The 27,553-nt window shown below is 39.0% G+C and overlaps 2 protein-coding genes across 2 annotated transcripts in view; one reads left to right on the plus strand and one right to left on the minus strand.

Annotated features, from left to right (window-relative positions):
- The first annotated feature begins 3,972 nt into the window (after positions 1–3,972).
- Positions 3,973–10,042, plus strand: myoc (myocilin). The gene is given in 4 exon segments (NM_001015062.2): positions 3,973–4,755; positions 7,500–7,565; positions 7,801–7,899; positions 8,479–10,042. Coding segments are annotated over 4 exon segments (1,425 nt in total). The 5' UTR covers positions 3,973–4,283; the 3' UTR covers positions 9,267–10,042.
- A 120-nt stretch (positions 10,043–10,162) lies between these two features.
- Positions 10,163–27,553, minus strand: part of prrc2c (proline-rich coiled-coil 2C) — a 55,421-nt gene continuing 38,030 nt past the window's right edge. The window contains exons 24-33 of the mRNA XM_009294615.5: positions 27,214–27,400; positions 26,912–27,115; positions 24,238–24,359; positions 23,956–24,164; positions 18,502–18,736; positions 18,096–18,404; positions 16,160–16,263; positions 15,860–15,986; positions 15,542–15,766; positions 10,163–11,925 (exon numbers count right to left, since the gene is read on the minus strand). Of these exons, the coding sequence (XP_009292890.2) occupies positions 11,674–11,925; positions 15,542–15,766; positions 15,860–15,986; positions 16,160–16,263; positions 18,096–18,404; positions 18,502–18,736; positions 23,956–24,164; positions 24,238–24,359; positions 26,912–27,115; positions 27,214–27,400 (1,974 nt within the window). The 3' untranslated portion in view covers positions 10,163–11,673. The remainder of the gene's footprint in view (positions 11,926–15,541; positions 15,767–15,859; positions 15,987–16,159; positions 16,264–18,095; positions 18,405–18,501; positions 18,737–23,955; positions 24,165–24,237; positions 24,360–26,911; positions 27,116–27,213; positions 27,401–27,553) is intronic.

Raw genomic sequence — 27,553 nt, forward strand, 5'->3', positions numbered from 1 at the left:
CGCCACAACAGCAAAGTTCCTCGATGGAATGAGAGTACAGTTCCTAGTCATACCAACCTAGAAAAATAACAACTTTACAATTTGTCAGTTTTAGTATTCAATGCATCTACAGAGACAAGTTTTAAATGTTTTAAATCTTTAATTGAGTTAGATGCTAATGGTCCTATCCGATTCAGTGATTTATGCTGAGCTAGGCATAAAAAATATACTGAAAAACAATTAAGTGAATTGTGAGTACAATTTTTGTTTTTATACTAAATAAAATAAAAAAAATACACACTATAAAAATGCAAATAATTTAAATTAATTTATGCTAATTAAAAGTATACTTTCTTAAAAGTATAATCTGAATGCATTTGAAAAATAGTTCAAAGTTAGTACACTTTTACACAGTTATTGTAAGTATAAATTAAATTTAATTTTTACAAATATATTTAAATAGAATTTTAATATATAGACAAAGTGTACTACTTCAAAAATATATTATAAGTGTAATGCTTAAAAATATCATTTCAATGCTATAAAATATAGTTCAAAGTTAGTACACTTTTACACAGTTATTGTAAGCATAAATTAAATTGAACTTTTTAAAAATATATTTAAATAGAATTTTTAGTGTTGGAAATAAAGTGTACTACCTATAAAGTGCACAGTTGAGTGCACTTAGATGGTATAAAGTTCATCTTAAAATATATGTAATGCTATTTTTAGTACAATAAGTACAAAATTAGTGCATTGAAAACAGAGCACTTTTAGTCCAGTACTGAAAAAGTATACTTAAAGTGACTTTTAGCACACCTTTTTCACGTTTTATATATTCTTTTAATATATTACTATTATACTTTAAACTATTCTTAAATATATTTATAAATGTTTAAAATTAGGGTTCAAGTGTATTAGTAGTTATAACTAAAAAGTACATTAAGTACAAAATTAGTGCGTTGAAAATAGAGCACTTTTAGTAAAAAGTGTACTAAGTATGATTAAATAAGGTGTATTTAAGAGCAAGCATATTTTTAATTATTTTTTTTAACCTGGGTTGCCAGACCTGGACAAAAGCTAATTCAAACATGGTAAAACTCAATCATGGTTTTGACTTCGATCATAAAATAGTCCTTTCAAAAAGTAATTTCCTGAATGTTGTCAACATGCATTTAAATAAATGTATGTATACTCTACCTGACAAAAGTCTTGTCATTGATCCCAGTTAAAAGAGCAACCAATATTTCTAGTTGATCATTTAGATTAGTGTCAGTAGGTAAATTTTTCTGCTAAATCATCTGTTAAACTTCATCCAAATCATCACAAATACTGCAGAAGACCTATTTGAACCCGCATGGACCCAAGATTCTCACAGAAATCAGTCAAGTTTGGTGAAGGAAAAATCATGGTTCGGTGTTACATTCAGTATGGGGGTATGCGAGAGATGTGAAGAGTGGATGGTAACATCAACAGCCTGAGGTATTAACATATTTTGTGCTGCCCATTACTTTACAAACCACAGAAGAGGGCAAATTCTTCAGCAGAATAGCGCTCCTTCTCATACTTCAGCCTCCTAAATAATTAAAAATTAAGGCTTGATCATATTTTATTTTGGTAAAATAAGCGTAATCTAGAGGCCTTTACCTTTCATATAAGCCACTTCTGATACCAAATGACCTACTAGAAGTCAGATTATTATTTGTTGTTTCTAAAACTTGAATAGGCGACAAGACCTTTGTAAGTAAGTGTACATGTAGACGTTAAAGCTTTAAAGAGTCTGTTGCAAGTCTGCAGTTCTGAACTTGCTGGAAATCTGTTCAATATTTAAAGAAAAGTTATGTGTCCTTTGAGATGGGTATCATGCCTGTACGGAGAAATGAATGAGATCGCATGAATGGGCTGGAAAGACTGAGAGAATGTTAAAGAATTGCTCTGACTGAAGGAATGCAAGCTTTGATTGTACTTCATCACTCATTGTCAGCGGTCTCCAGGTACTGCCACTGAATGAGTGTTTGACACAGGATTTAGATGAATAAAAATTTCAAGCACGGTCTTGTAAATGCTCCGTTTTTACAAGAGTACTCAGAGTTTCTGGTAAATGGCATGTTTCTTCAATCTTTCATAAATCTGCTGTGGTAACAAACGAAATGAAGCCTACAAGGTAAGAGTTGAGAGCTTCGGTGGAGGTCTTGAAGAACAGCCAGAAAGTTGAAAGCAAAGGTGCTGACGCCAGAATTAAGAGGTAAAACGATATTTGGACACATTTATGATGAATTGATGTCATAAATTTATAAAGTGGCATTCATTTTTAAGACTTCAGTTATATTTTCATGCAAAACATACATAAGTTTGACTAATTATTAAATGAGATATTCAAAATAAAGAAACTATTTGGTCATTTTTGGATGAGAAAGTTTAGTGGAAGTGAATGGAAGGAACTCTCTGGTAAAGTCTACATTAAACAGAAGATGCAACAATCTCCATATGCTCTGAAACAGCTTTTCAAACAAGAAATAAGTTGGTGGGATTTGATTTTGTACATCAGAAATGGATTGGACTGTTTGCTGTCAGTAAATCGTGTGTGATTGACAGGTAGTCACACATTACATCATCAGACATAATGAAGTCATTGAAAAAGATTTTAATTGAGATTTTTTACTACAAACTACACAAACACAAGATTTAATTTAAAAGACCTGCCTTTTGTGGTCATTATATAACATTACAAACATGTTTTGGGGCAAAAAGATGTCTGAAAGGTTAGATTTATTTGATTAAAACTCTCTTATTTTGAAATACAAATTGAATTAAATAAAAACCTATGCAGTGTGGAACTATTTATCCGCACACATACACAAAAACAAGATGGCAATGGAAGGTCTGAGGAATTGTTAGGTAAGAATGTTTACCAGTATTGTCCAAAGCAAAGACTGTGTACCATTGAGGTATTTGTTAAATGTCATGACATTACTAAGTTTCACAGAAGACTTAGGTGGGCAGTGAGTGTAGTTATCTCATTGAAACACAAACAAAAAAAAAAATCGAATGGCCACCATGAAGAGAGATTCCAGTCCTGAGCCATCTGAGCTACATTATAGATAAAAGAGTGTGAATGTATTTTGAGGCTAAGTTTACGGAGTAAACTAACATAAACTACAAGGAAAAAAAAACATTGGGAGAATGTGATGAAATCCAGAGTGGAGGAAAGTGGAAATGACAGTAGGATGTCACAAATACACGAGAAAGCAAAACACTCAATTGTGAATGTTGGTGACAGAACGAGAAATGGGCAATGGGGAATGTTGATTCTGGAGACTGAAGCTGTTATTCAGGTCACCTTTACATCTCCAACATACTGACCTCTGCTTTGCGTCACGTTCTGGGCCCTTTAGCTAATCTGCAGATGTAACTAACACTGCGGACCTCCCCCATGGGCTGTCCGGTAGGGGTAACTCTATCCAGATTTACCCCCTCAGAGCAGCAAGTCTTGTGCTCCCTACAGCGAGATCCCCTGGCTGTGAATCACCAGCAGCAACTGATAGCACTACTAAATTAGACAGCAGAGGGGTATGCACTCCCTAGTAGTTACCTTCAGAAAGAACACATACCCAGATCGTTTATTAGACCCGTTACGCAAGTAATCACTTCAATACCCTGCGGTAAAAAAACAAACCATTAAATAACAGTTAGAGATAAACAACCCCTGTGTTCACCTGTGGCCGGCCCAGCATTCCTGAACACAAAGCCAAACAAACAGCACACAAATCCATCCCACACATGCTCTGATATGCCCTCCAAGAGGAGGCAACAAAGAATAATCTTTGGAAGGATCTTTTTGTTGGGGCAATCCCTCAAGCACATAGCATCCCTCCTTTTCTTCCGTCCCACTCCTTCCCTCCCTCCCTTTCCTATCTGACTGTATAAATAAGTCCCAGTGTAATGTGCTTGGACTCAGAGAAACTGCCTCCAAACCTGAGGAGACAAACTGAAGGATCAACGACCAATCAAAGCAAGAAGCTCCAACCAGCCCCTCGAAGGCAACGTTTAGCTTGAGCGAGAGAAAGTCAGTGGGAGCGAAAGATTGAAAAGACTCAGGTGAGAGGTCATTAGTGGAACGCCAGAGAAGTACGGGGCTCCGGTTACACTTGGAAGGTGAAAGGGAAGGAATAGATTAGTGCTAGAGCCGAAGAGGACCAGGAAGGACAAGTGAGCTGCAGAAAGAGTTAGTCACCACTGCATTAAACCTTGGACAAGGAGCTTCAGGCAACAGTAGAAAGAAGTTATCTTTGGTCCACCCCAACATGTGGTTTTTAGCAGTGTTGTGGATTTCTTCCCTGCTGATGGGATCCCAGGTTCAGAGCAGTGCTAACCTTCGTCGAGCAAATGCTGGGAATGGTCGCTGTCAGTACACCTTTATGGTGGACAGCCCTACTGAGGCCAGCTGTCCATCGCCAGGTTCAACTCCCGAGATGGAGGCTCTGATGTCTCGCCTGGGGCTGCTAGAGGCACTGGTTGCTCGTCTCGTAGGAGGGGAAGCCATGCCAGAATCATCACAGAGCTCGGGATCTGGCCTTCAGGACTCTTACAACCAGGTGATGGGGGAGAACGCGCAGCTCAAGAGAGAAAAGCAGAGACTAGACAGACAAGTTCAGGACCTGCAGCAGAGGATGGAAGAGCTCCGCCAAGAGGCTGAGAGGCTGAGGAGCAGACCCTGCATGCAGCAAACTTCTTCCAGAGTGCCGCAAAAAGACAACAGCTTCAGACCGGGATCAGGTAAGCACGGACAACCAAACACTGGGGGTGGGATGTTTGGGACAATTCGAGAATTGTCAAGACAGTGTCAACAGTTTATCTGCTTGGAAAATATTCCACTCCCAGAAGGTAATAAAAGAAAAAAACTGTACATTTCAGAAAATATCAAAGAAAATTATTTGCTCTTTAGTGCATTTAAGTTCCTTGGAGTAATAATGGGGGTGTATAATGTGCAAAACTTTTGATCCTTAAAGATGCCCATATTGCTCTTTAGTGTCTTTAGTTTTCTAAAAAAGAAGAAAAAAAAAGAAAAGTAAATTTATAGTAAACCATGGAAAATCTACTTTTTTGCTTCAACAAATCAAGGTCCAATTCTGCAATTCTATATTAGAGAACACATATTTGGTGCTATTTAAAAAGATGCACTGCTAAAGTGCATAAAACACATCATATAGGCCATTTTTGCTGAACCATAAACAGGTTTGGTGTTCGAGAAACCAGAGGGTTTGAGCAAATGAGAACACTAGAATCATTGGCACTACGAAAAACAGACATTAAAGGTTAATGTGTATTTCCATGGTTATACTTGGCTGTGTGTGATTTATATATTGGGTGGCATGGGTGGAGAGGTCAATGTGTTAATTTTAAAGCACAAAGGGGAGGTATAGATAGATCATAGCTGAACTAGGTGACATCCCCATGTCACAGTTTATAAGAACAGGGCAACATAAGAGCGAGTGACTGAGAGAGACATGAAGGTGTTAGGGGGCGAGCCACTGAAGCAGTAAAACATAAGTACTGTGCTAATACTCAGCAGTAAATTCTTACTGACAACTCCCAGCAGACCCGCTGACTGATGCTGCTTGAGGTGGGGTGCAGATTAGGGCTAACTCACCCCTGCTGGGGTTGTTAGTGACTGTTTAAATCTATTGTTTGCATCTTTAAAAAAATCATTAATTAAGATTTACTGATATGTACTATTACAATGGTTGAAAAAAATCGGACAAAAATGTACTTAGTTCTAAAGGTTAAATATTCCTTTACCACATTCCACATTTGACATCTGTTCAGCTTCTGACGTTCACACCTGTGACCAGCACCACAGCTCCTTACATCTGCACCGTAAATTATGTTAAAAGTTTAACGAGAGCAGTGGAGACACTCTAAACAGGAAAGCAGATTGCAGCACTTTGAAACAGAAAGAACAGACCATCCGTCTTGCATGTCCTCACCCTCTTAGATTCAATGTTTTGCTTTTAGGTTCAAAGTCCCATAGCTCTCTAAATATCCTACATATTGTGCCTATGTAAGCTCAGAAAGGGAGTGAATAAACAGTATTTAAACAAGAGGTTATGAACACTGTAATTACATAGAACAATTACAAAGGTGCACTTAGTACTTGATCAGGGTGGTATGGTGGTCTTGGGATGACTTGACACATAATAACATGAATGTATTGGCGTTCATATGATCCAAGTTACCAGGGGGGGGGGGGGGGGGGGGTTCAAAATAATAAGGGGAAAATGACAGCCATGAAGCTGTCTAAATGCAAAATGTCCTTAAAATAAAAAAAGAATAGGAGCCCTGTTCCATTCAGCCACATGGTAGCTGTCAATGTCACCTCATTAAGTACGGGCATACGAATATGCAATCATAATCTTTTTCCTCTGGAGATCAATCTGCTTTGGAAATCTTCACTGCAATGTTTTAAACAGGAGGAATTCTCCTCTCATTTACAATTATAATACGAGCTGGCATCTGGTTCATGGAGCAGAGTTACAAAACCAAAAAGCATTCAGTGAAGAGAAAAAAAAAAGTCAAAAGTCTTTAAGATGTTTCATTAAAAAACTCTTGGAAATAAACTAGCCTGTTACTTACTACCAGCTGCCCAGAGCCTCTGCTTGATCTCTGGGGAGAAATTTCAGACAGTATACTGATAAATACAAACACCTGTGAACAAACTTTGGCAATTACATGCTTTTGTTACCTTGTTGTGGAGCGAAGACGTGCCCATGAGCATGTGTTGATTATAGGGATAAAGGACAGTAACTACAGACCATCCCACTGCAGGTGTGAACAAGCTGTCATCATCAGCACATCACAGCAATCAATCTAAGTCAGAATACAGATGTTGGGCCATTATAAAAGCTTGTTAACAGGTTAGCACATGATCAGTGTTTAATGATAATGTTGCGTCACAGCTTGCCAGAGAGGCTAACAGAGGCAAATCAGTCCTTGTGTACATGAAATGGTGGGCGCAAGCCCAGTAACTCAAACTTTGCAATGCTTAAATTACATACATGCGAGAAGATGAAAAGATAAACAAAGACACAAGCATTAAATGTTGCATTTGTCTGAGATTGTTAATTAGGGCCCTTGTAGATACACCCTGCTGGAGTGCACGTCTGAGTTTCGGAAGTGTAATGGGAGGTCTGTAGTCTGGCAGGCTCCGGGACAGCTGGGAATCTACTCAAGGCTGTTTATTTCCTTCTGTTAGATTCCTGACTGTCAGTAGAGCTGCCAGTCTTCCAAAACCATGCATCCCAACAAACATACATACCTCTGTCTCAGGCGAACAATACCAATAACATAGAAGTCTGTCCTACCTGACTTGTTTGAACTGCCATCTTGGTGTGCTAGAATAACAATGAATGTCATTTGACAAATTTATTGATTGGTCTGTTTTCATATTTGTTGTCTGGAGAAATCATATAATTAGGGACAGTAAACATTTACAAATTTGTTTATATTTCTTTTCCTTTTAGGGCATGTACCCTCCAACTTGGCATCCAGACCTGGCAATCCACAAGAAGACAAAAGTAGTTTAAGAGGTAGGGGGTGAGAAGAGTACGCTTGCTTCTGCAGAGAACAATGTGCATTATTAAAAGATGTTCCAGTTCCATAATGGACAGTCTTAACAAAAATAAATATTCTTTAGCATTCTTGTTAGTAACTGCATGTGACTAGCTGTCATTCTGACAGTGAAGTCTTGACTAATGTAGTTTTCAACACCTGCACATGCATGTCTCAATTTGACTGTGAATTTCGGTCTTCCTTCTTTCCCAGACCCCGCATGGCAGTACTCAAATCCCGGATACCAAGAGTTGACGGCTGTGGTCACCGAGGTGACTGCCCCAAATCAGGACGGTCCAGCAGACATCTCAGGTAAGAGTCCCACCCTAAACCTAGTCTTTTACAAAGAGACACAATCTAGTAGACATTACTAGCTGAACTGTCAAAACATGTTGATGTATATAAATACACCCTGCCCCTAGATCTGTTCATCTCAGATGCCTGAAAAGATGATACCGCGCACATAGCAATCATTCCTGCTGACAGCACTAACAAAATACTACTATTTTTACCAATTCATCTGCATCTAAAACAGGCTAGGTTATAAAAGGAGCCGTATATGTTTAGTAACAAGCCAAAATGGTAATGCAAATCACTTGATAGGACCATGTCACTAAAAGATATTAAGGTTCGGGTTTTTCCCCATTAAGTCCTTTGAATTCTGCCAAGCATACCTTCCCCCAGTACTTCTCTCTTACAGGGTATTTTAGGAAAGGGTAAGTATGCTACTAATCTTTTACACTAGCAGTAATGGTAGGACAAGGTGTCCTCTTTAGCAGATTTTAGCTTGAGAGAGTTCCCTTTCAAGCGGTCACTGGATCCATCTTATAATAAATTTCAGGATTCCTCAAAATTGTTTGGTTTCCAACAAGTGTCTTTTGATTTCTTTAGGCTGTGGTGATCTGGTGTGGGTTGAAAATCCTGAGGTGCATCGTAAAGCTGATAGTATTGCTGGTAAATATGGTGTGTGGATGCAAGATCCAGAAGCCAAGGAACCTTATGGTCCAGACATGGTATGGCGTATTGATTCTGTCGGTTCTGAAGTGCGTCAACTCTTCGGATATGAAAACATGGACCAGCTGACACGTGGCTTTCCCACCAAGGTTCTACTCCTGCCAGAATCTGTAGAGAGCACAGGTGCTACCATGTATAAAGGCTCCTTATACTACCAGCGGAGGCTCAGCCGCACCCTAATAAGATACGACCTACATGCTGAGAGCATTGCTGCTCGTCGTGATCTACCCCATGCTGGTTTCCATGGTCAGTTCCCCTACTCATGGGGTGGCTACACAGACATTGACTTGGCAATAGATGAAAATGGCTTATGGGCTATATACAGCACAAATAAAGCCAAGGGTGCTATCGTGATCTCCCAGCTGGACCCTCACAACCTTGAGGTGAAGGGTACCTGGGAAACAAAAATCCGCAAGACATCTGTGGCTAACGCTTTTATGATCTGTGGCAAGCTCTACACAGTTGCTAGTTACACCTCACCAAACACCACGGTTAATTACATGTTTGACACTGCAACCAGCCAGGGTAAAGCAATATCAGTGCCCTTCAAAAACCGTTATCGCTACAACAGCATGGTAGACTACAACTCCGCAAAAAGAAAGCTGTATGCTTGGGATAATTATTACATGGTGTCTTACAGTGTGAGACTTGGCAAGCAGGAGTAAACATTGTAAATTTCCATATCATCAAAGCTTGCATTTTTTTTTTTACTTAAAACATCCAGTAGGACGTCAATTGTTGGACTTACTGATTTTCAAAGACAATGAACTTTTTTTCTGAAAAAAGAACTGGATAAGTCAACCAATCAGGCTTTTGCTGGTATTTGTATAGGAAACTGAGTGTGTGTGTGTGTGTGTATACCAAATAAAACACTTTCCTGGTAACATAAAAACAGAGTTTTTTCAAGATTTTCCCCTTATATACAGTAAATACCTTACAATTAACTGCATTGTATATCCTTCTCGATCATAGATTTATCTTTGATAAAAAAAGTAAGATGTTGACCAACAAGTTCCAAAATGGATAATGTATCAAATCATGTCGATATTCACATCCTTAATAATTTTATCCACTTAACATGTTAATAGAGAAATTATTTTTCTACCTATGTAAGTAATGTCTTGTCTGTTTTTGTGTATATGGCACTGAATAAATTCAAGGAAGGGGGAAAATATACTAGCAAACAACTGATTACAGCAAGCCTGCTTCTTAATTCATATATCATTGAGCAGTACGCAACTTTACGAACCTAAACCTTTGCTTGTTGTGTTTGTGCTCTAATACTTTATCATATAATCTTCACTCTGTATATGATGATCATTTTCCCTTCTCTCTTTTGAATTTGCTGCAAATCTCACATGCTGCTTGAGATGTTAAGATTGGGATTTTGTGGCTTTGGAAGCGTATTAACTTGAAAATAAAGATTTATAAAGTCTGCCAATGAGTGTTTTCATTTCTTTAGAGGCTATAATTTATTTAGCTTAAAAGTATATTGTTAATGTATCATATCTGGAATTAGGCAGTTTTAACCCAAAAACAGAAGCATCACGACCACAGTTCATTTTTTACAGCATATTATTTTATTAGTTTCTGTAACCAAACCAGGAGAATGTAAATAAGACCTTACATATTTTAATACAGCGATTTAACCCCTGTACAAGTAAAACAAAATCAAAAGAAAAAAAAAAGAAAAAAAATCCCTCTCCTCCCCTTCTGTTTGTAGTTTCTCATTCCAACTAAACAAACAAGAACTGGGGGGGCCGTACTGAATCTTGTGTTCAACTGAAGGCCCCCCTCTTCGCAACAGCAACCCAAGAGGAGTGGTTTGGAGAAAGACCATGTATACTTGTAGTCCAAAACATCTGGGGACCTCTGTTCAAAACTTTCATCACCCCTGCCCCAAACCCCATACTGAGTCTAAATTGCAGCTACACTTTTCAGCGATAAACTTAAAATGCTTGACCACTCACCCCAACCCAAACCCCGCCCCTCCTCTGCAGTGATTGGTCAGGAGAGTCAGAGCTGGTCAGCAGCATGGTTGGGTGCTGTGTGGAGAGGCTGGAAGGTGAAAGACTGGAGCTATTGAAGTAGGTGTGTCTACATAATGTCAATCACAGAAAAGGGGAGGGGCTAAAGCTTAGGACACATCAAACATAGGCCTGGTCTGGAGGAACCGTTTACAAAGAAAAAAAAAAAAACCCACCATAATTCTATCTGTTGACGAAGTTGAGCCATCTTTGTCAAATCAAATATTTATCTAAAAGGATTCAGGTCTTTTGATGCCTGACCTTTGGCTAAAGATTCAAGGTAATTTTGCGTGTACACGCAAATGCACAATCTTCGATTCTTGCAGGCGTAGACTATTGAGAAGGCAGGAGGGAAGGCTCACAGTGGAGACTTCAATCGATTAATTACTCCAATATGTCGGTAATCAATCCCTAATCGGCAAAAATGACATACTATTTAAGGCCAATACACATGGTTGAAGTGAAAATGTGAAAGTCATTTTGAGAGGCATACACACACACAAAAGCGCACAATAGTGACATGCGATTGTGTGTGTGTTTGTGTACAGTTCATTGTATCTTAACTGTCATAACCAAAATGTTGCTTGAGAACACAAAGAGCAATCAAAATAAACTGGGAAAATCAAAAAGAAGAGAAATCTGCCTTCCTACAATGCGTTTCTCTACATGAGGAAATGTGTAAAAGTCAGAAGGAAATCATATTGCTATAAAATGGCATTCTCAGCAGCAAGAGTAACATGTTGATGTCTACCTTCATTGTTCACTGGGGGATGTGCAGTTCACACAATGGAGGAGCGCTTTTCACTGTAATGCCAACCACAGCAGAGGAGAGAATGGATGGACTGATAAAAGGATGAGGAAAAAGCGCACAGTAAGTGGGAGAAAAATGCACAGCACCTCGTAAAATTAACCTCCATCACTCTACTTCCCTACAATTCTCTGATGATTTCAGGTGCTGTAGTATGTCGCCCCCCCCCTCCCCCCTGACATCTGGCCTCTCAGTCCATCCTTCCATCCATTTTGTCCTTTCTGAAGTAATTGAACACTATTTGCCCTCTTCTGGTTTGATGGCCTGTGGTTTGATCGGACCCGTTCGGATGGGTTTGGTTGTTGCTAGAGGTGCAGGTTTGTCGGACTCCACGCGGTCGGATGGCGCCCCCTGGTGATTCGAAGTGATGCTGTCAGTGGGTTTGCCAGCTCCTTCTATGCGGGTGGGCTTGCTGACTGGAGCCTTGAGCTGTTGTTGCTCTGAGAAGAACTTGTGGGTTGACTGCAATACCTCAGCTCGCTGTTTAGCCTGAGAAAAGATGAAGATTAAAAAATGTCTTTATATACAACAAATAAAGCAGTGGTTCTCCACATTTTGACAAATGTCCACAAAAGCAAGTCTTATGGTTAGATACAGGACTAATAAGCATTTATTAAAAAATATTTGCATGTTTTGTCTGGTTCAGTATGAGATCAGTAGCATGGAATAACTAGAAAAAGTATAAACAGGGTTTCTGCAGATATTACAATGTCAAATTTAAGACTTTCAAAGACAGTTTTAAGACCATTAAGTATTAAATTTAAGATCTAAATCGAAATATCAAAAACATGCATACACAAAGAGAAAATGCAAAAAAATCACAAAGTTTGTGGCAAATACTGAAGACAGGTTATGCTGAGTTCAGACTGCATGATTTTAGTCCTGATTTTGACTCGCCGACAGGTTTTGATAGATTGCCGACAAATGCCTGAAATCACAGGCAAGTCGATGCTCTTGCATGTGAGTGACAATCACACAGTGTGAACTATCAAAGACGCAATATGAGAAAATGGCAGATGAGTTGCCAATGCCTGTGAGATATTTGGAGTGCTAAATTTCTGGAGCTGTCGACGATACAAATCATTCTGTGTGAAATGAGTTGTGACTAAAAATAACATCGCCAATCGCCTTCAGCCAATGAGAAAGCAGCATTCACTTGTGTGTGTACCTGCAGGCCAGCGGGAGATTGAGAAGTTAAAAGCACGCATTTTCGTTTTATTTTTGGACCCAAGAAATGGAGGAAAAACTAGGTTTGCCAGGAGCACCCGTGTCTGTTTGACGTGTCATACAGAAAGTTAAAAAAGAAAGTTGAGGAGAAATTGCTAATTCCCTTTAAATCACAGGTGAGCAAATATGTACATTTTCTACTCCATTAAAAGCTTCTTTCTCATTATGTAGTTAATAACAAAAGATTTACTATGTGTTTTTGGTTGTGAGATGTAGTTTGGATGAAGTGGTCGGCGATTATTCCTATTGTAAAGTCATGCCGATCCATCTTGCAGTGTAAACAAAGCAGCAACAAAACGCTAGCCCATATAGTCATGCAGTGTGAAAACATCCGACTACTTTGAAAATCATGACTACGAGTGCTTTGAAAATCATGCAGTCTGAACTCTGCATTAGATGCACCATTGAACTACAGGAAAAAAAAAAAAAAAAAACATCTTAAGGGTGATTTATAATTTTAGCTGGCGCCGCATCGCACACCTCCACTGACTGCGCTCGCACCTCAAACAGATGAGGCATATTATTAATATAATTCAAGATTTTTAACTAATTGTTTTTGTTATTTACAATAATAATTATAAAGATTTTCATAACAATTCAAGATTTTTTAAATCAAACTTTAAAGTATTACTTGCTTTTGTTCAGATCTAGGATAGTTTTACTTATAGTTACATTTTAATGACTACAGAACATGGGTTGCTCTACAATTATATTTTTGTTATGGAAAGAATAAAAGCAAATAATAAAAAAAAGAACACAAAAAAAAATACAGACCTTTTTATTTTGCCCATTCTACAACTTATACATTACAGGCTGGTTAATTTCTGTCCTCTACTTATAAGCTAAAAAGCCAAAAATGATCAAACATTCCTGACCATTAAAGTGCCATGACACCCCCCCTCTTTCGGTTAAAGTCTACTTCAGAACTTTTTCAAAAGATGCATGATTAATGGGCGTGGAGCTCCGCGAGCATAGGGCAGGAGTGGGCGTGGCCAGCAGGGGAGAAGGGGAGCGAATAACTGCTGTTGTCAGTTAGCTCACAAAATGAGACACAAAGAGGAGACGCATGAGTTTATAGTTTACAAAGTTAAAATGCAAAGAAAAGAACAGTAATTTAATGCCCTGCTACATTTGTTATTCGTAATTTCATATACAGACAACCACAATTTATATCATTATAAAGATGTGTGTTCATGTAAACACTATAAATGAGGACTTCTCCCTCAATCCCCGTATCCAGCAGACTCAGTGCAGCAGGTCTCCTGACCCGTCTATTTTAACCATTAGCCCTGCTAGTAATCTGGAGGATTTAGGCAAACACAACAGCACGGCGATGTGTCTGAATGTGAACGAACTCCTGATAAAAGACAGCGTCCGCCATTCTCTAAAATTCATCCGACAAAAATGCTAGCAGCACGCACACAGCTTGCTGTATGATCGGCCCTGACAAGATCGCGGGGGAAAACATGCAACAAACCCCGTGGATGATGGAAACAAACGCATATGAGCCTTCATGAACGGCTAATACTGTGCCGTGGTTTCTGTGTCTCTCAGCTCGGGCTTGACACTGGCAGGTCTGGCAGGTCTCATAAATAATTAAGCAGCCGGCTCTTCTCATAGGATAAGAAAACTCCGCTATGAATAATAATGAGAAACCGACACGTCATCATTGCACTTGCAGTACTGCGTTACGTTGCAGATTTTGATCCCGCCCCAAAACTCATTTTAAACCCGGAAGCTGAAATTAGCTGACAAAAGCTCAAAATTATCCAGTTTTCCCCACAATTAAAGCTGACAGGTGCTAACATTGTCTTAACTGATGCTCAACACACACACATCTGTTTATATAAAAAAAAGTTCTCCGGGGTGTCCTGAACCTAACACCAATAAAGCCTAGAAAAACAGGCCATCAGTATATTGTAAACTGATAGGTTTACAAATGTTCAAATATTTGTAACAAATAGGTCAAATATTCCTTTCCAGTAAACAACTTTTGCCATGACCTCTTTTGGCTTTAACAAATGCATCCCCCAGGTTTATATATATTTATACAACAGTTCTGTCTGGTTCTTGAATCTGATTGGCTGACAGCCATGAGATATTTAAGTAATATCAGCATAAGTACAGCCTGATTACCCTTCGTGTATTACTTCGCCCACATACAGCCAGCAACAAGCAGTGCACAGTCTATGGCAGACACTATAGTTTGACAAGTATAACTGCTGTTAAGAGGCCAACGCACGCCTCCCACCAGTGCTGATATACAGCCATAATCGCACTGCTACTTGTGTGATATTGCTTATATATATATATATATATATATATATATATATATATATATAAGCATATATATATATATATATATATATATATATATATATATATATATATATAAAAATATTGCTTATATATATATATATATATATATATATATATATATATATATAAGCAATATTTTTATATATATATATATATATATATATATATATATATATATATATATATATATATATATATATATGCTTATATATATATATATATATATATATATATATAAGCATATATATATATATATATATATATATATATATATATATATAAGCATATATATATATATATATATATATATATATATATATATATATATATATATATATATATATATAAATATTGCTTATATATATATATATATATATATATATATATATATATATATATATATATATATATATATATATATATATATATACTGTGTCTAGAGGCACTGTCATGATATATGGAAATTTAGAATATCGGCAAGTAGAGATCAAAACCCATAACGTCAATTTTCAAATCAAACTCACTGTTTGTTTAAAATGAATGTCATCACAATTCCCACCTTTAAGTCTTGTTCTGCTTTCAGGGCTGCCTGTGTGCCACGGGGGGCTAAAGGTGGACCTGAAGGGCCACGTGGAGGATGTTGAGGTCTGGGATGGGGCATCAGACCTCCTGTCAGGTTAGTAGACATCGGTGGACCCATGGCTGAACGCTGCACCCCTCCAGGAAAAGAGTTTGCATGGGGTGGACGTACCAGTGGAGACACCATGTTGGCTTGAGACAACATCTAACATGTGAAAGAGAGAGCAAAATCCATTATTGTTTAAACTGCACAACTGAATTAAGACAACAATTTTTCCTTGTGTATGTAGCAGCTGACCTGTGGATTGAACTGTCCTGGAAAGTGTTGGGCTATGCGCATTCCTGCAGATCCTGTCTGGAACTGTTTTGGATAAAGCATGCTGTTCATCTTGCTAGACTGACTACTAGGGCTTGTGGAGCTTGCCCTGAAAACACAAAGGAAGAAGCTGTAAGGAAACTAATTTGGCCCACTAAAGACAAGGGATGTTCAAGTAGCAACAAGCAACTTGGTTATGCTGTAGTCTTGTGATTTGTTCAAGTGCAACACTTTCCCAAAACACATGGCAACGCTGAAATCTGCTTTTGTTGGCATACACACCTATAAGGGCTAGAGGTGGGGGTGGTGCTCCTGGCGCTGACAGGTGGCGTTCCAGGTTTCACATCAATTCCACCACTGAAGAGCTTCAGATCCATCTCACACATCTGCAACAGATAAAGCTAATATTTTAACATGGCCCATGAGTGATTTTAGAAATGTCACCCATGAAAACTGATAGTAAAAATGTTCGCCAGTTTGAATAACTAGAAATTAGGGTGGTCAAATGTATTGATTTTTTTCTGATAACATCGGACGAGTTTTGAGTGCGTTATTAAGCACAGCTGACTGGCCATTGAGTTCATGATTGTGGCTGGACATGAAGGTCATCAGTTTACCACTCTTCACCACTGTTCAGCAAGTGCAAACACAGACACAAGAACACTGAAGCGTTTCGAAGCCACGTGGATCAGCTGATCTGTCTAAAAGCTAGCAAGAGCACTTTGCTTATTAAAATAATACTGATTGGTACAGAGTGGCTTGCCGTCTCCAGGTTGGAGGAAAGTCCATACCCAAGGCGGTGGAGTTAAAGTATCTTGGGGTTTTGTTGATGAGTGAGGGAAGGATTGAACGTGAGATTGACAGGTGGATTGGTGCAGCAGCGGCAGTAATGCGGTCAATGTACCAAAGCGATGTGGTAAAGGAGGAGCTGAGACAAAAGGCAAAGCTCTCGATTTACCAGTCAATTTACGTTCCTACTCTCACATTTAGTCATAAGCTTTGGGTCATGACCGAAAAAACAAGATCTCGGATACAAGTTGCCGAAATGAGTTTCCTTTTCAGGGTGGCAGGGTGCACCCTTATAGATAGGGTGAGAAGCTCTGTGACCCGAAAGGAGCTCGGAGTAGAGCCACTGCTCCTCTTCCTCTGAGGCGGCTCGGACATCTGTTTTGGACGCCTCCTGGACATCTACCTAGGGAGGTGTTCCAAGCATGTCCCACCGGGAGGAGGCCTCGGGAAAAACAGAGGACACGCTGGAGAGACTATGTCTCTCGGTTGGCTTGGGAATACCTTGAGATCCACCCCAGAGGAGCTGGAGGAAATGTCTGGGGAGAGGGATGTCTGGGGTCCACTACTAAGACTGCTGTCTCTGCAACCCCGCCCCAGAAAAGTGGTTGAAAATGAATAAATAAATGAATGAATGACCAACTGGTACTGAAGTCAATGCTTTTGACAACCCTAGTAGAAACATTACATTCAGAAAACACCAATTTATAGTGTAACTCCCTAAATATTAGTTAAAACAACACAAACGTACCAATTTTTAAAACAAAAAGTTCAGTTTAGTCATATTCTGAGCGATTATCAATGTGCTTTTTGAGTCATCTGCTAACAAGTGATCAGCCAAAACACTTCACTGTGACAATCTGCATTTTTATGCAACCAAATGCAGCTGTTGCGGTCAAATTTCATTTAGACCGTTCTTATTTCACCAAAGTTTACATAGTGTAGGAGAACACAAGTAACATTGAATGAACAACCCGTGTTTGATGGCTTACTGGAGAGCAAGAAAGAAACGGAATAAACTATCTGAATGGAAGCTATTTTGACAGTAATACATGTTTTTTGGTACATTGATGTGAAGTATGAAAACTTGCTTGTTTTATCTCACGAAAAATCCCATAACAATCTAATGTTTGGTCAGCAGTAGAAGAGAATGTGGCCTATGATGGCTTTTTGATCATAGCTCATGAGCAGTTAAGCTACTCACAATTTACTTTACCTTCTGGAAGTGATCATAAAAGAACAAGCTCCAAACATTTAACACCTCATTTACACTCAATTTAGGTTTTTGAGTTTAAGTAAACCAGACCACATGGGTTATTATGGTTTAGTCATTAACTTTATATACGACTTAGAGTATATGAAGTGCAGTACATTTTAAAAAAGCTATAAAAGCATAAGGTATAATAATGTATTACTGCATCTGCACACAGACCTTGTTGGAAGGCTGCATCATGCTGTGTGTGTTTTGGCCAATGAGGCCACGGTAGGGCGGATTGTTGGGTGGCTGCCGGTTGAGGCTGGGAGGTGGCGCTTGAGGAGGAGTCGGCGGAAGAGACTGAGGCAAAGCCAAGAGCGGCTGACCTCCACCAGAGCCAAAGTTGGGTAAAGACAACTGTGAACCAGGCACTGGAACGGTCACCTGCTGCAGGGCAGAGCTGGGGCTTTGTGTTGAGCTGTAGTAGCTGCTCTGCTGCTGGACTTGCCCAGAGTACAGGTTTGAGTGCTGACCCAACCCCTGACGCTGCAGATTACAAAAAGGAAACACTTTAGATCAGGACGAATAACTTGACAGAAGAAAAAGCTATTAGTATATAAGCAACAAAAAATTAATCTCTGACCTGCAGCAGGTGAGTGTCTATCAGCTGTGATCCTCCCATGCCAGAAGGCTGGTTCAGCTGGGGCTCAAATAGGATAGGGATGTGTTGGGTGTTTGAGGTCTGCTGGAAGGCCAAGCTGGACTGAGGCTTGCCCAAGTCTGGAGGCTGCACTCCAGGGTAACTGTGCAGCGGAGTCCCAGATAGCATCATGGGAGACGTCTGGGAGAGGCTGTTCTGCATGAATGCCTGCTGAGACCTGTGAATGCAGAAAAGCACAAAGTAAGAAAGCATTTACACCTGGGGTCCGTTCTTCGTATTTTGATTACTCAATTAGCTGAATTTGGTTATTGACGATTTGACACGATCCAGGATTGTTTCGTTCTTCAAAACTCATCTGAGACTTGTTGTCATAGCAACAGTTCTGGTAGCTCAAACCTGCTTGGGAGCAGGTTCATTTTTAAAAACAGGATTAGATCGGGTCAGTTCAAGCAAAGATGATACTGAAAGTATGTACTAAATGCTGATATTTTCTTACAGTAGTTATATACACTTAGTAATAAAAAAGTAAATATATATATTAGCGCTGTCAAAATTAGTGCGTTAACGCATGCGATTAATTTTAAGTAATTAACGTGTTTAAAAAAAGTAACGCAATACACGCAGTTGCAGGTTTTTTTTACTTTCTGTTGTGGTGGACGTGTGTTTAACATGCAAGAAATGTGTATAAGACCAAGGAAGCACTTTTTGAAGGCAAGTTTCAGTATAAAACAATTAGTCGCATCACCAGGCTCTCCAGAGTTTTATGCAATTTTGGGTGTTTCATTTTTAACTTTCGACTTCTGTTGTAAGATGATACCGCATGGCGAACAGAAAGAAAATTCTCTGCATTTCGTGACTCGGTGTTCCTTTAAGGCAGGGGTCTCAAACTCGCAGCCCGCGGGCCATTTGCGGCCCTCAGTGCAATATTTTGTGGCCCGCGCCGACCGCTGTACACTGACAGAATCAGCGGAGAGAGGAGAGAGAGCGCTCCCCGCTCCGCTGATTCTATCCGCACACAGCGGTCACTGGCATTCCCCGCCCGCCGTGTAAACAAAGGGGCGGGTTAGGAGGGAACTCGCGCCGGCCAGAACCAAGGTAAGCTGTTCCCGCCCCTGCCTGCCACTTAGCTACCTATCTGCAGCCTGCCACCTACCTAGCTACAGCCTGCATCTTATATATATTATAGGTAGATACAGACTGATGTCACTGGAGTGGGGTGGGGGTGTTTTATTTATACATATATACGCCTTTTTTTAGGTGAGGGCAGGCATGTGCACACATAGGGCTCAACCTGTGCAGTGCACATGCCCTTTTTAGTCTTGGATAGAAAGTGCCCTTCCAAAATGATCAAAAGTGCCCCCGCGACGTGGCACACCTTCGGTCCCGCCCTTCAGTACGCGCGCGACAACACCGCTCTTGAGTACGCGCGCGACAACACAGCTGATCAGTACGCGCACGATAACACCGCTCATCAGTACGCGCGTATCAACTCTGCAGATCTGCACCTTCCAAAATGATCAAAAGTGCCCCCGCGACGCGGCACACCTTCGGTCCTGCCCTTCAGTTGGCGCGCGACAACACCGCTTTTGAGTACGCGTGCGACAACACAGCTGATCAGTACGCGCGCGCGACAACACAGCTGATCAGTACGCGCGCGACAACACAGCTGATCAGTACGCGCGCATCCACTCTGCAGATCTGCACCTTCCAAAATGATCAAAAGTGCCCCCGCGACGCGGCACACCTTCAGTCCCGCCCTTCAGTAGGCGCGCGACAACACAGCTGATCAGTACGCGCACGGTAACACCGCTCTTAAGTACGCACGCATCAATCCCCCCCACCCACCCTGAGGGTCTCAGCTGCTTCCGCTCTAAAGCCAAATGTGGTTCAGATTTGTGAAAAGAAGCGCTGTCAAGTCTCTGGCAGCAAGGAGTAGGCAAAAGATGCCATGTTCAGAAGAACTGTTCATAATCTTCACTCAATGTTCTATTAATGTTCAGGACACTTCATGTTCAGAAGAAATAATTAAAACTGTTAATAATGACATTTGAGGACTTTTTTTTAGTGAAATCCCTTATGCGGCCCAGCCTCACCCAGACTTTGCCTCCTGCGGCCCCCAGGTAAATTGAGTTTGAGACCCCTGCTTTAAGGTAATAATATCACTGCTTAGGCTACACGGTAGAATTATAATAAGAGTATAATCTTAATCATATTAAAATCGGAGTATTGGTGTCTTATGTGAATGTACTCAAAGTCTCTGGAGAAGTCGCGAGCTGTCAAAGACAGGGCATTACTCTGCCTTTCAGCATGAGCCCTCCAAGTTTAGCGTGTTTCCTCAATAAACACAACGAAAGCGTATGCTTCGCGTTGTTGTGTCAGAATCCTTGTGAAATATAGTAATACTTCAGGACGCTTAGTTTAAGCAAATTTGATGAACGTGATCATGCGTGTTGAATCTGAGGGGAGTCGCTCCAGTATGGAAGGCCGTTGGGGCCAAAACGTCTGCACCGCGTTGTGTGTGTGTCTGTGTCAGGCCCGTTGAGGGGTGTCAGGGGTGGAGTGAGCAACGTATCTGAGTAGGGCGTGAGCGCGATTAATTAGTTAATTTTTTTAATCGATTGACACCACTAATATATATATATATATATATATATATATATATATATATAAATATATATATAAATTAATTAAAATATATGTATATTTAAAAATATATATTAATAAAACTTGTTCAATCTGCACTCCGAAGTAAAAGTAGTACAAAGACTGCCACTTGGTCGTTCAAAGAGAAAATTTATTGATATGATATTTTTAAATACAAATGCGTAAATGCACAATATTTGACTTTTTTTTTAAATGGATAATAATTTATGCAGTCAAGCATGTGTTTTGACTGCTATTATGCAGGTGATTGACACCTTTACCGATATCAAAATGCTTTTTTAATGCAAAATTAATTTATAGTTATTCCTTACACTGATTAAAAAAACTTGAGTAGGCCTAGGCTACAATAAAAAAAAAAAAAACTTCTCTAAATGTAGACCTAAATACATTGATATGCATTGAAATACATGATGAATACTCTGGACAAATGAAAGTGTAAAGCCTGCAGCTAAAGAGCGCAAAGATAAGTTAATAATTAATGTAACCACGTACATTCTGTATATTGACTGATCGCTTGCCTTTATTTCCTATAATGTATAAACTTATTGTGCGTTATACTTTCATAATGGCTATTATTGATTATTAAAACTGACATTCAGCAAAGCAGAGGATACGTTTCGTATTTTTTATGAAAATGAAAGGAGGCAGTAATGTTATAGGCTCTGTTTTATTATAAATATGCATACAGTGAAGATGCAGCACGACACCTCAACATTTCTGCTGTCTGTTAAGTTGTTAATATCAAAATGAAAATAGGCAGTTCCTTCATGTTTTTATTTTATTGTTGAGAAAGTGAAACAACGTAGCCAGGTGTGAATAGGGTTATAAAGTATGTATAAAGTATGATGTGAATAAGGTTATAAAGTACACTGTTCCCTTTGAAGATTTACCAGACATGTCCTCGAGGGTCTGTTTTCCATATCAAACTTGCAAAAGTCTAAACTTACAGGGAGAGGATGCGAGACTGAACTGTGTGTGTAGGCTACTTAATATTGAGGAAAAGCCTTAATCAGAATGTCAGCAGCCCCGCCTCCGTTTTCAGATGTCTCCGTTTTCCCCCATCTACACTGAGACGAAGCAGCAGCGTTTTATAATGTATACGGCCTCTCCAGCGTTTTCGGCACTCGGAAACTCATAGTGCATAGTGTGGACAGATGGCGTAACCGTAGCAAAACGTATGCGTTTTAAAACGAACACGCATTAGTGTAAACGGGGCCTTAGATTATTTAAGTGAGGTACGAAGAATGTAGTTCTTTGGGGTTTTCGATCCACATAAGCAACATTTTGAAAACACAGAAGACCTCATTTTGCAAGACCACATGCAGAGGCAGGTTTTCAGTATGGACCTTATTTTAAAATGCGGAAGTGCGCCTGTTTTCGCGATTGTCTTAGAACTTTCGTTTCAGTCGCCTATGGGAGAAATGACAAGGAATAATAAACGGCAAAAAACGGTCAAAGTACTTGCTCTACAAAAAAATGTTTGCATGACTATACAGACCAAGTAGAATAATATAACAAGGAAATATCAGTTTGCAACATCAAACAGCGAAACGAACAGTTTTTAATGTCTAAAAATGAATGGAAGTGAATGAGACCAGAAGTCTCGTGCCAAAAAGATTCAAATACAGAGGTGTTGCTATCCACTATTGCTCCCTGATTGGTGTATCCTTCTCTTACTTATCAATCCCTCTCATATGACACTAATGTGGACAATAACAAGGTGGAGGTGTATAAGCACTTGTACAATCCATAATTTGCTCAACACTTTTTCCTCATCTGGTGTGGTCTCAGACCAGCATGGTATTTTCAAAATGCATTGCTAGTCTCTTTCGAAACAATTCTGAGATTTTAACAGCAGATGGTGCTCTAGGTTTGTTTTTAACCATACTTTCAATGCTCATGAAGAAAACGCTTTTGAATGGGCTTTAACATTTCTTAACTATGATTCAAGTAGTATTTGTAAAAAAAAAAAAAAAAGATTCATGTAGAGTACAGCTGTTTGTAAAGCCTACAGTGCTATCTACTGTTAAAAATTAAGCTCAAAATTGATTCAAGAGACAAATTGCATTGCATTTAGAAAATCACAAATGATGAAGACCCAATTTCTAAAATGATTTTTTATCACAGCTCTACTGACTAGTAACAAATCAGAGAGCAAACAACCAATGGCTTGTTGTGGTGAATACCCAGTGTTCATGAATATTCTGTAATAAATACAATAACGTTAGTGTAAACTCTGCTGCATTATGATTAATGTTTAACATATCATTGTGATGATGTATAATTATAGCTTGGAAAACTGAAGCCTGTTGAATAATTTGTTTAATACTGCAGTTGTGTTGTACCACAGCAACAACAAAATTTCTACAACAGTTTAATTCCAATAAGTATGCTTCAAAACACTATAGTATTTACTAGTATTTTTTCACGTAACGTAATAGCTTATACAGTATCTACCGCCTCGATGACAGGCAAATATATTTTAGTTCAGTTGAAAACTCAGGCCTCTTCATGTTATAAGGTTCACGCCCAACATATGTGGTTATTTTCTATTCATATCGCCTTTGAAATATGGTATTAAAAATTGCAAAAATACAGTCTTTCCTCTGTCACCCATTCAGTTTTTTACTTCCTGCCCTCCATCTGAATTCTGCACGTCACCAGAACCACGTGATTGAAAACAACTTCTTTTTTCTCTCTTGTTTTAAAACAAAAACTATCTAAACATACTGAAATATAACATGACTGATTCTGAAAAGTTCTTAGTGATACCTGTAGGGCTGTATGGAGGAGCTGAAGAGGTCTTGAGGCTGAGACACCGGAGGTCCAGTGCTAAGGCTCAACTGGGCCTGGTGCTGATGCTGGTGTTGATGTTGGTGTTGGTGTTGGTGTTGGTGTTGATGTTGGTGTTGATGTTGGTGTTGATGTTGCCCCTGCAGAGGTGCGTAGATAGGGATGGGGATCTGCTGCACTGCTGTGGGCTATGACGAGACCAGAGTGTCAATTAAGAACATGAGAGAAAATGAGACTATTGCTGGTGGGAGAGATTTATACCTGTGAAAGTCCAGGTTGAAAGCCTTGCTGCTGTGCTATGGAGGGAGGAGCCAGGCGAGGGTGAGGTGCACTGAACAAGTGGCTGGTGTCCATGTAGAAGGCCGGGATTTGAGCTGCAGAACCTACATGATTAGAAACAATTGAATGAACTTTTTCAAAAGACTCTCTACAATTTTAGCATTATTTCGGAGTACTGATTTGTCTGTATTGTATTGCTGAGTTTTCTTCCATGAAGTATATGCAATGTTGAGTCTGAATTATAATCAGGTCTTGACTGTGGCTAGTAGTTTTCCAACATTACTAGCCACTCGCCATTTTCAGTAGCCACACTTTTGTTGTTGGGAAAAGATATTCTATATGCAAAAAAATTGACTTTGACAGGCTAAAATGACTTGGTTTAGACTTTGTGTTATGTCCACGAGTTCTTATTCATTTCATTTTTTTTTGTGTGTGTATGAACTTGTTTAATGCGCTTGAGCAAATAGGTTGTGATTTCATAGTGTCGCACTGGAATTAGTTATTTTACTTTACATGACTTTTCAGGGCTTAAAATTAGGGATTTACCAAATTTATCTGTCAGACCATACAAAAAAAAAAAAAAAAAAAGAATTATTTCTTAGGCACAAATTTTAAATGTGTCAAAACAAGCAAAATATAGCTGTATACATCCACTTTTTATTCAACAAAACCTTTTTTTTTTTTTTTTAACCAATTGACATTTAAAAATAATTATTACCATGTATCTAAAACTAGGCACAGTAATCGGCTAAAGGTTCCAGATCAGTGAACCATATCAACCAAAATAACTATAAGCAAAAGAAAGCGTGGAATAATGGAAGGATGACTACATGCACACGGGTAACGTTAGGCCCATAATCGATTTAAACATTGGTTTGCGAAAACAAGAACCACTGCTGCTTTCAAAAGACATTTTATTTAAATGTCTGGAGTTCTTGAAAGCAGCTGGACAGTGGGTGCACAAGCATCACTGTTTGTCCAGTTCATTTTTAAAGAGAACCGATAACAGCAGTTGCGTTTCTAGGCATGGTTGCTTCACGCCAGGAAACGGGCGCATACACGCTTTCTAAACAGTCATCACATTACCTGTGCGCGCGAGTTATAAGCATGAGTGATGCCCTCTCATTCGATATTCAGCCTTCTTTTGCTCACGCAAACACTTGCATTTTTGTTAGACATGCTGCTTCTCGATTCTAAAAATCACATTTGCATGCATATTGGGCCATCTCTATTGTCAAACCCTGTTTTTAAGAAAAGTACAATATAAAAATGATTTTAAACCAGTAAAAAAAGTGGCCAGTAGGAGTGTCTATTTAACCCGCCACAGCTAAAAATACTTGCATTTGGCATATGCACTGCACTACAGAATCATCCCAAACAATCTAAAATTCGAAATGTTTCCAAATAGTTATTCAACACATTTAGTGAGATTGTATTTATATTACAATACACATTGCAGAAAAAAAAAATCTCAATGTTAGATGTTTCCAATGCCGTGCAACCCTTACAACATATCCAATTGAGTATTAAAGTAATGAAGTGTATTGTCATGTCCAAGGATTTTTTCCTTGTCGAAAAAGGGGAATTGATAATACGCTATAATAAATAACCTGTGAAATATTTTAAGCTGAGACTTCTTGGCAAACACAAGCGTAAATTGCTTATTGGTAATTTTTTTTTATTAATTTAATGTTTAAACCAATAAATAACAGATTTTTCCACACATTGAATATGTCATGTGCTTTCTGAATGCCACTTTATTATTTTACTGGTATTTTGATTTCAGTTAATGTTCGTTGACTTGGTTGCTTTATTCATGCTTTTTTTGGTTGTAATTTTCAGATTTTATTTGTATTAAAAACGTTGGCCGTGGAAAAGGATAGCTAATAAAGTTCAGAAACCAGTTTTGTTTTAATAAATCAGTTCACTGTGTTTGCCTTTTGTTTTAGCAGTCATGACAAAAAATAAAAATGATAAATCACAAAAAATCCATGTCAGCACATCCCTAAAAACATGCCAACAAGTTTACCTGTTCTTTTTATAGTTCATAACAACATTAACTGTTCATTAATAACTGCAAGAAGTGTTTACGCCCTAAATCAGCTGCTGAATTTTAAGCTTGGTGTCATAAAATATAGGAATGAATTTATAAATCAGTACTACCAATTCCAAAAATCTTAAAGGCAGTAGAGGTGTCAAAATTAATTGTTTCTTCGATGTATCGTGATGCAGATATTTACATTAGTTTATTTGATATAAATGCTCATGTTGTTTTGTGCATGTGCTTGAGTTTTGTTTAATGCATTCAAAAAGAGTGTTTTCTTTGAGCAGGTCAAATTACAGTACATGTATAAGACTGCTTGCATTACAGGACAGAATTGTATTACAAATAATATTTAAATATAGTTATAAATGACCAATTTTGATACAGGAATTGTTTTGCTAAGTAAAATATCAAAATGGTTTAAGAAAAGCATCAATGCATCGTAATGCACTCAGATATTAAATTGAACCAAATGGATGGCATGATAGTCTTAACTAAATCAAATTGTGAGACCAGTGTAGGTTCACACCCCTAAAGGGCAGTGTATTTAACTACATGAGCAGCACTTATAAACAGATTCATGATGGTAATGTAGAATACAAATGAAAGTACCTGCTGCAGACTGGGAAACGAACACCTGTGGGGTCTGTTGCTGCTGCGGTGGGAGCAGAGAAGGAGCACAGCCCAACTGGGAAAAGTTAGTGCTGGACATTCCTGAACTCTGCAGCTGCTGCGGCTTCACCTTACAGATGTTGGGAGGGTCAGAAGCTGATGTGCTCTTGGTGCTTAGAGAGGATGTTGTGTAAGTTGCAGACCCTGTGTAATAGAGAAATAAAAAAGGTCAATCTGGCCATGTCTGCCTATACCAGAACAACACAATATTATCTGTCAGAGTGAAAAGCGTGAACTCATACCGGACAGGGAGGTGCTGGGGGTGACAGAGGCCACAGGTATCTGTGGCACTGAAGCACTGGAGAAGGAGTTGAAGGGGGCACTGCCTGCTCCTCCTCCACTGGTGATGGGGGAAGCAGAGGAGGTGACAGGAGAGCTCTTTTCAACCAGACTGGGTGAGTTTTCCCAAGCCTTCCTTGCCGATTCCATCTGCAAGAGCATACAAGGAAGCGGGTTTAAAAATTGTGCTTTTGGTAGCATGTTTAGAGTATGATTCTGTATGACTAAAAACCCAAAAAATTTTCTTGATAGAGGGATGATATGAACGAAGCTACATTACAGTAGCGACAGCAGATAATTCAC

Source organism: Danio rerio, chromosome 20 (assembly GCF_049306965.1).
Source record: "Danio rerio strain Tuebingen ecotype United States chromosome 20, GRCz12tu, whole genome shotgun sequence".
NCBI classification, from domain to species: domain Eukaryota; kingdom Metazoa; phylum Chordata; class Actinopteri; order Cypriniformes; family Danionidae; genus Danio; species Danio rerio.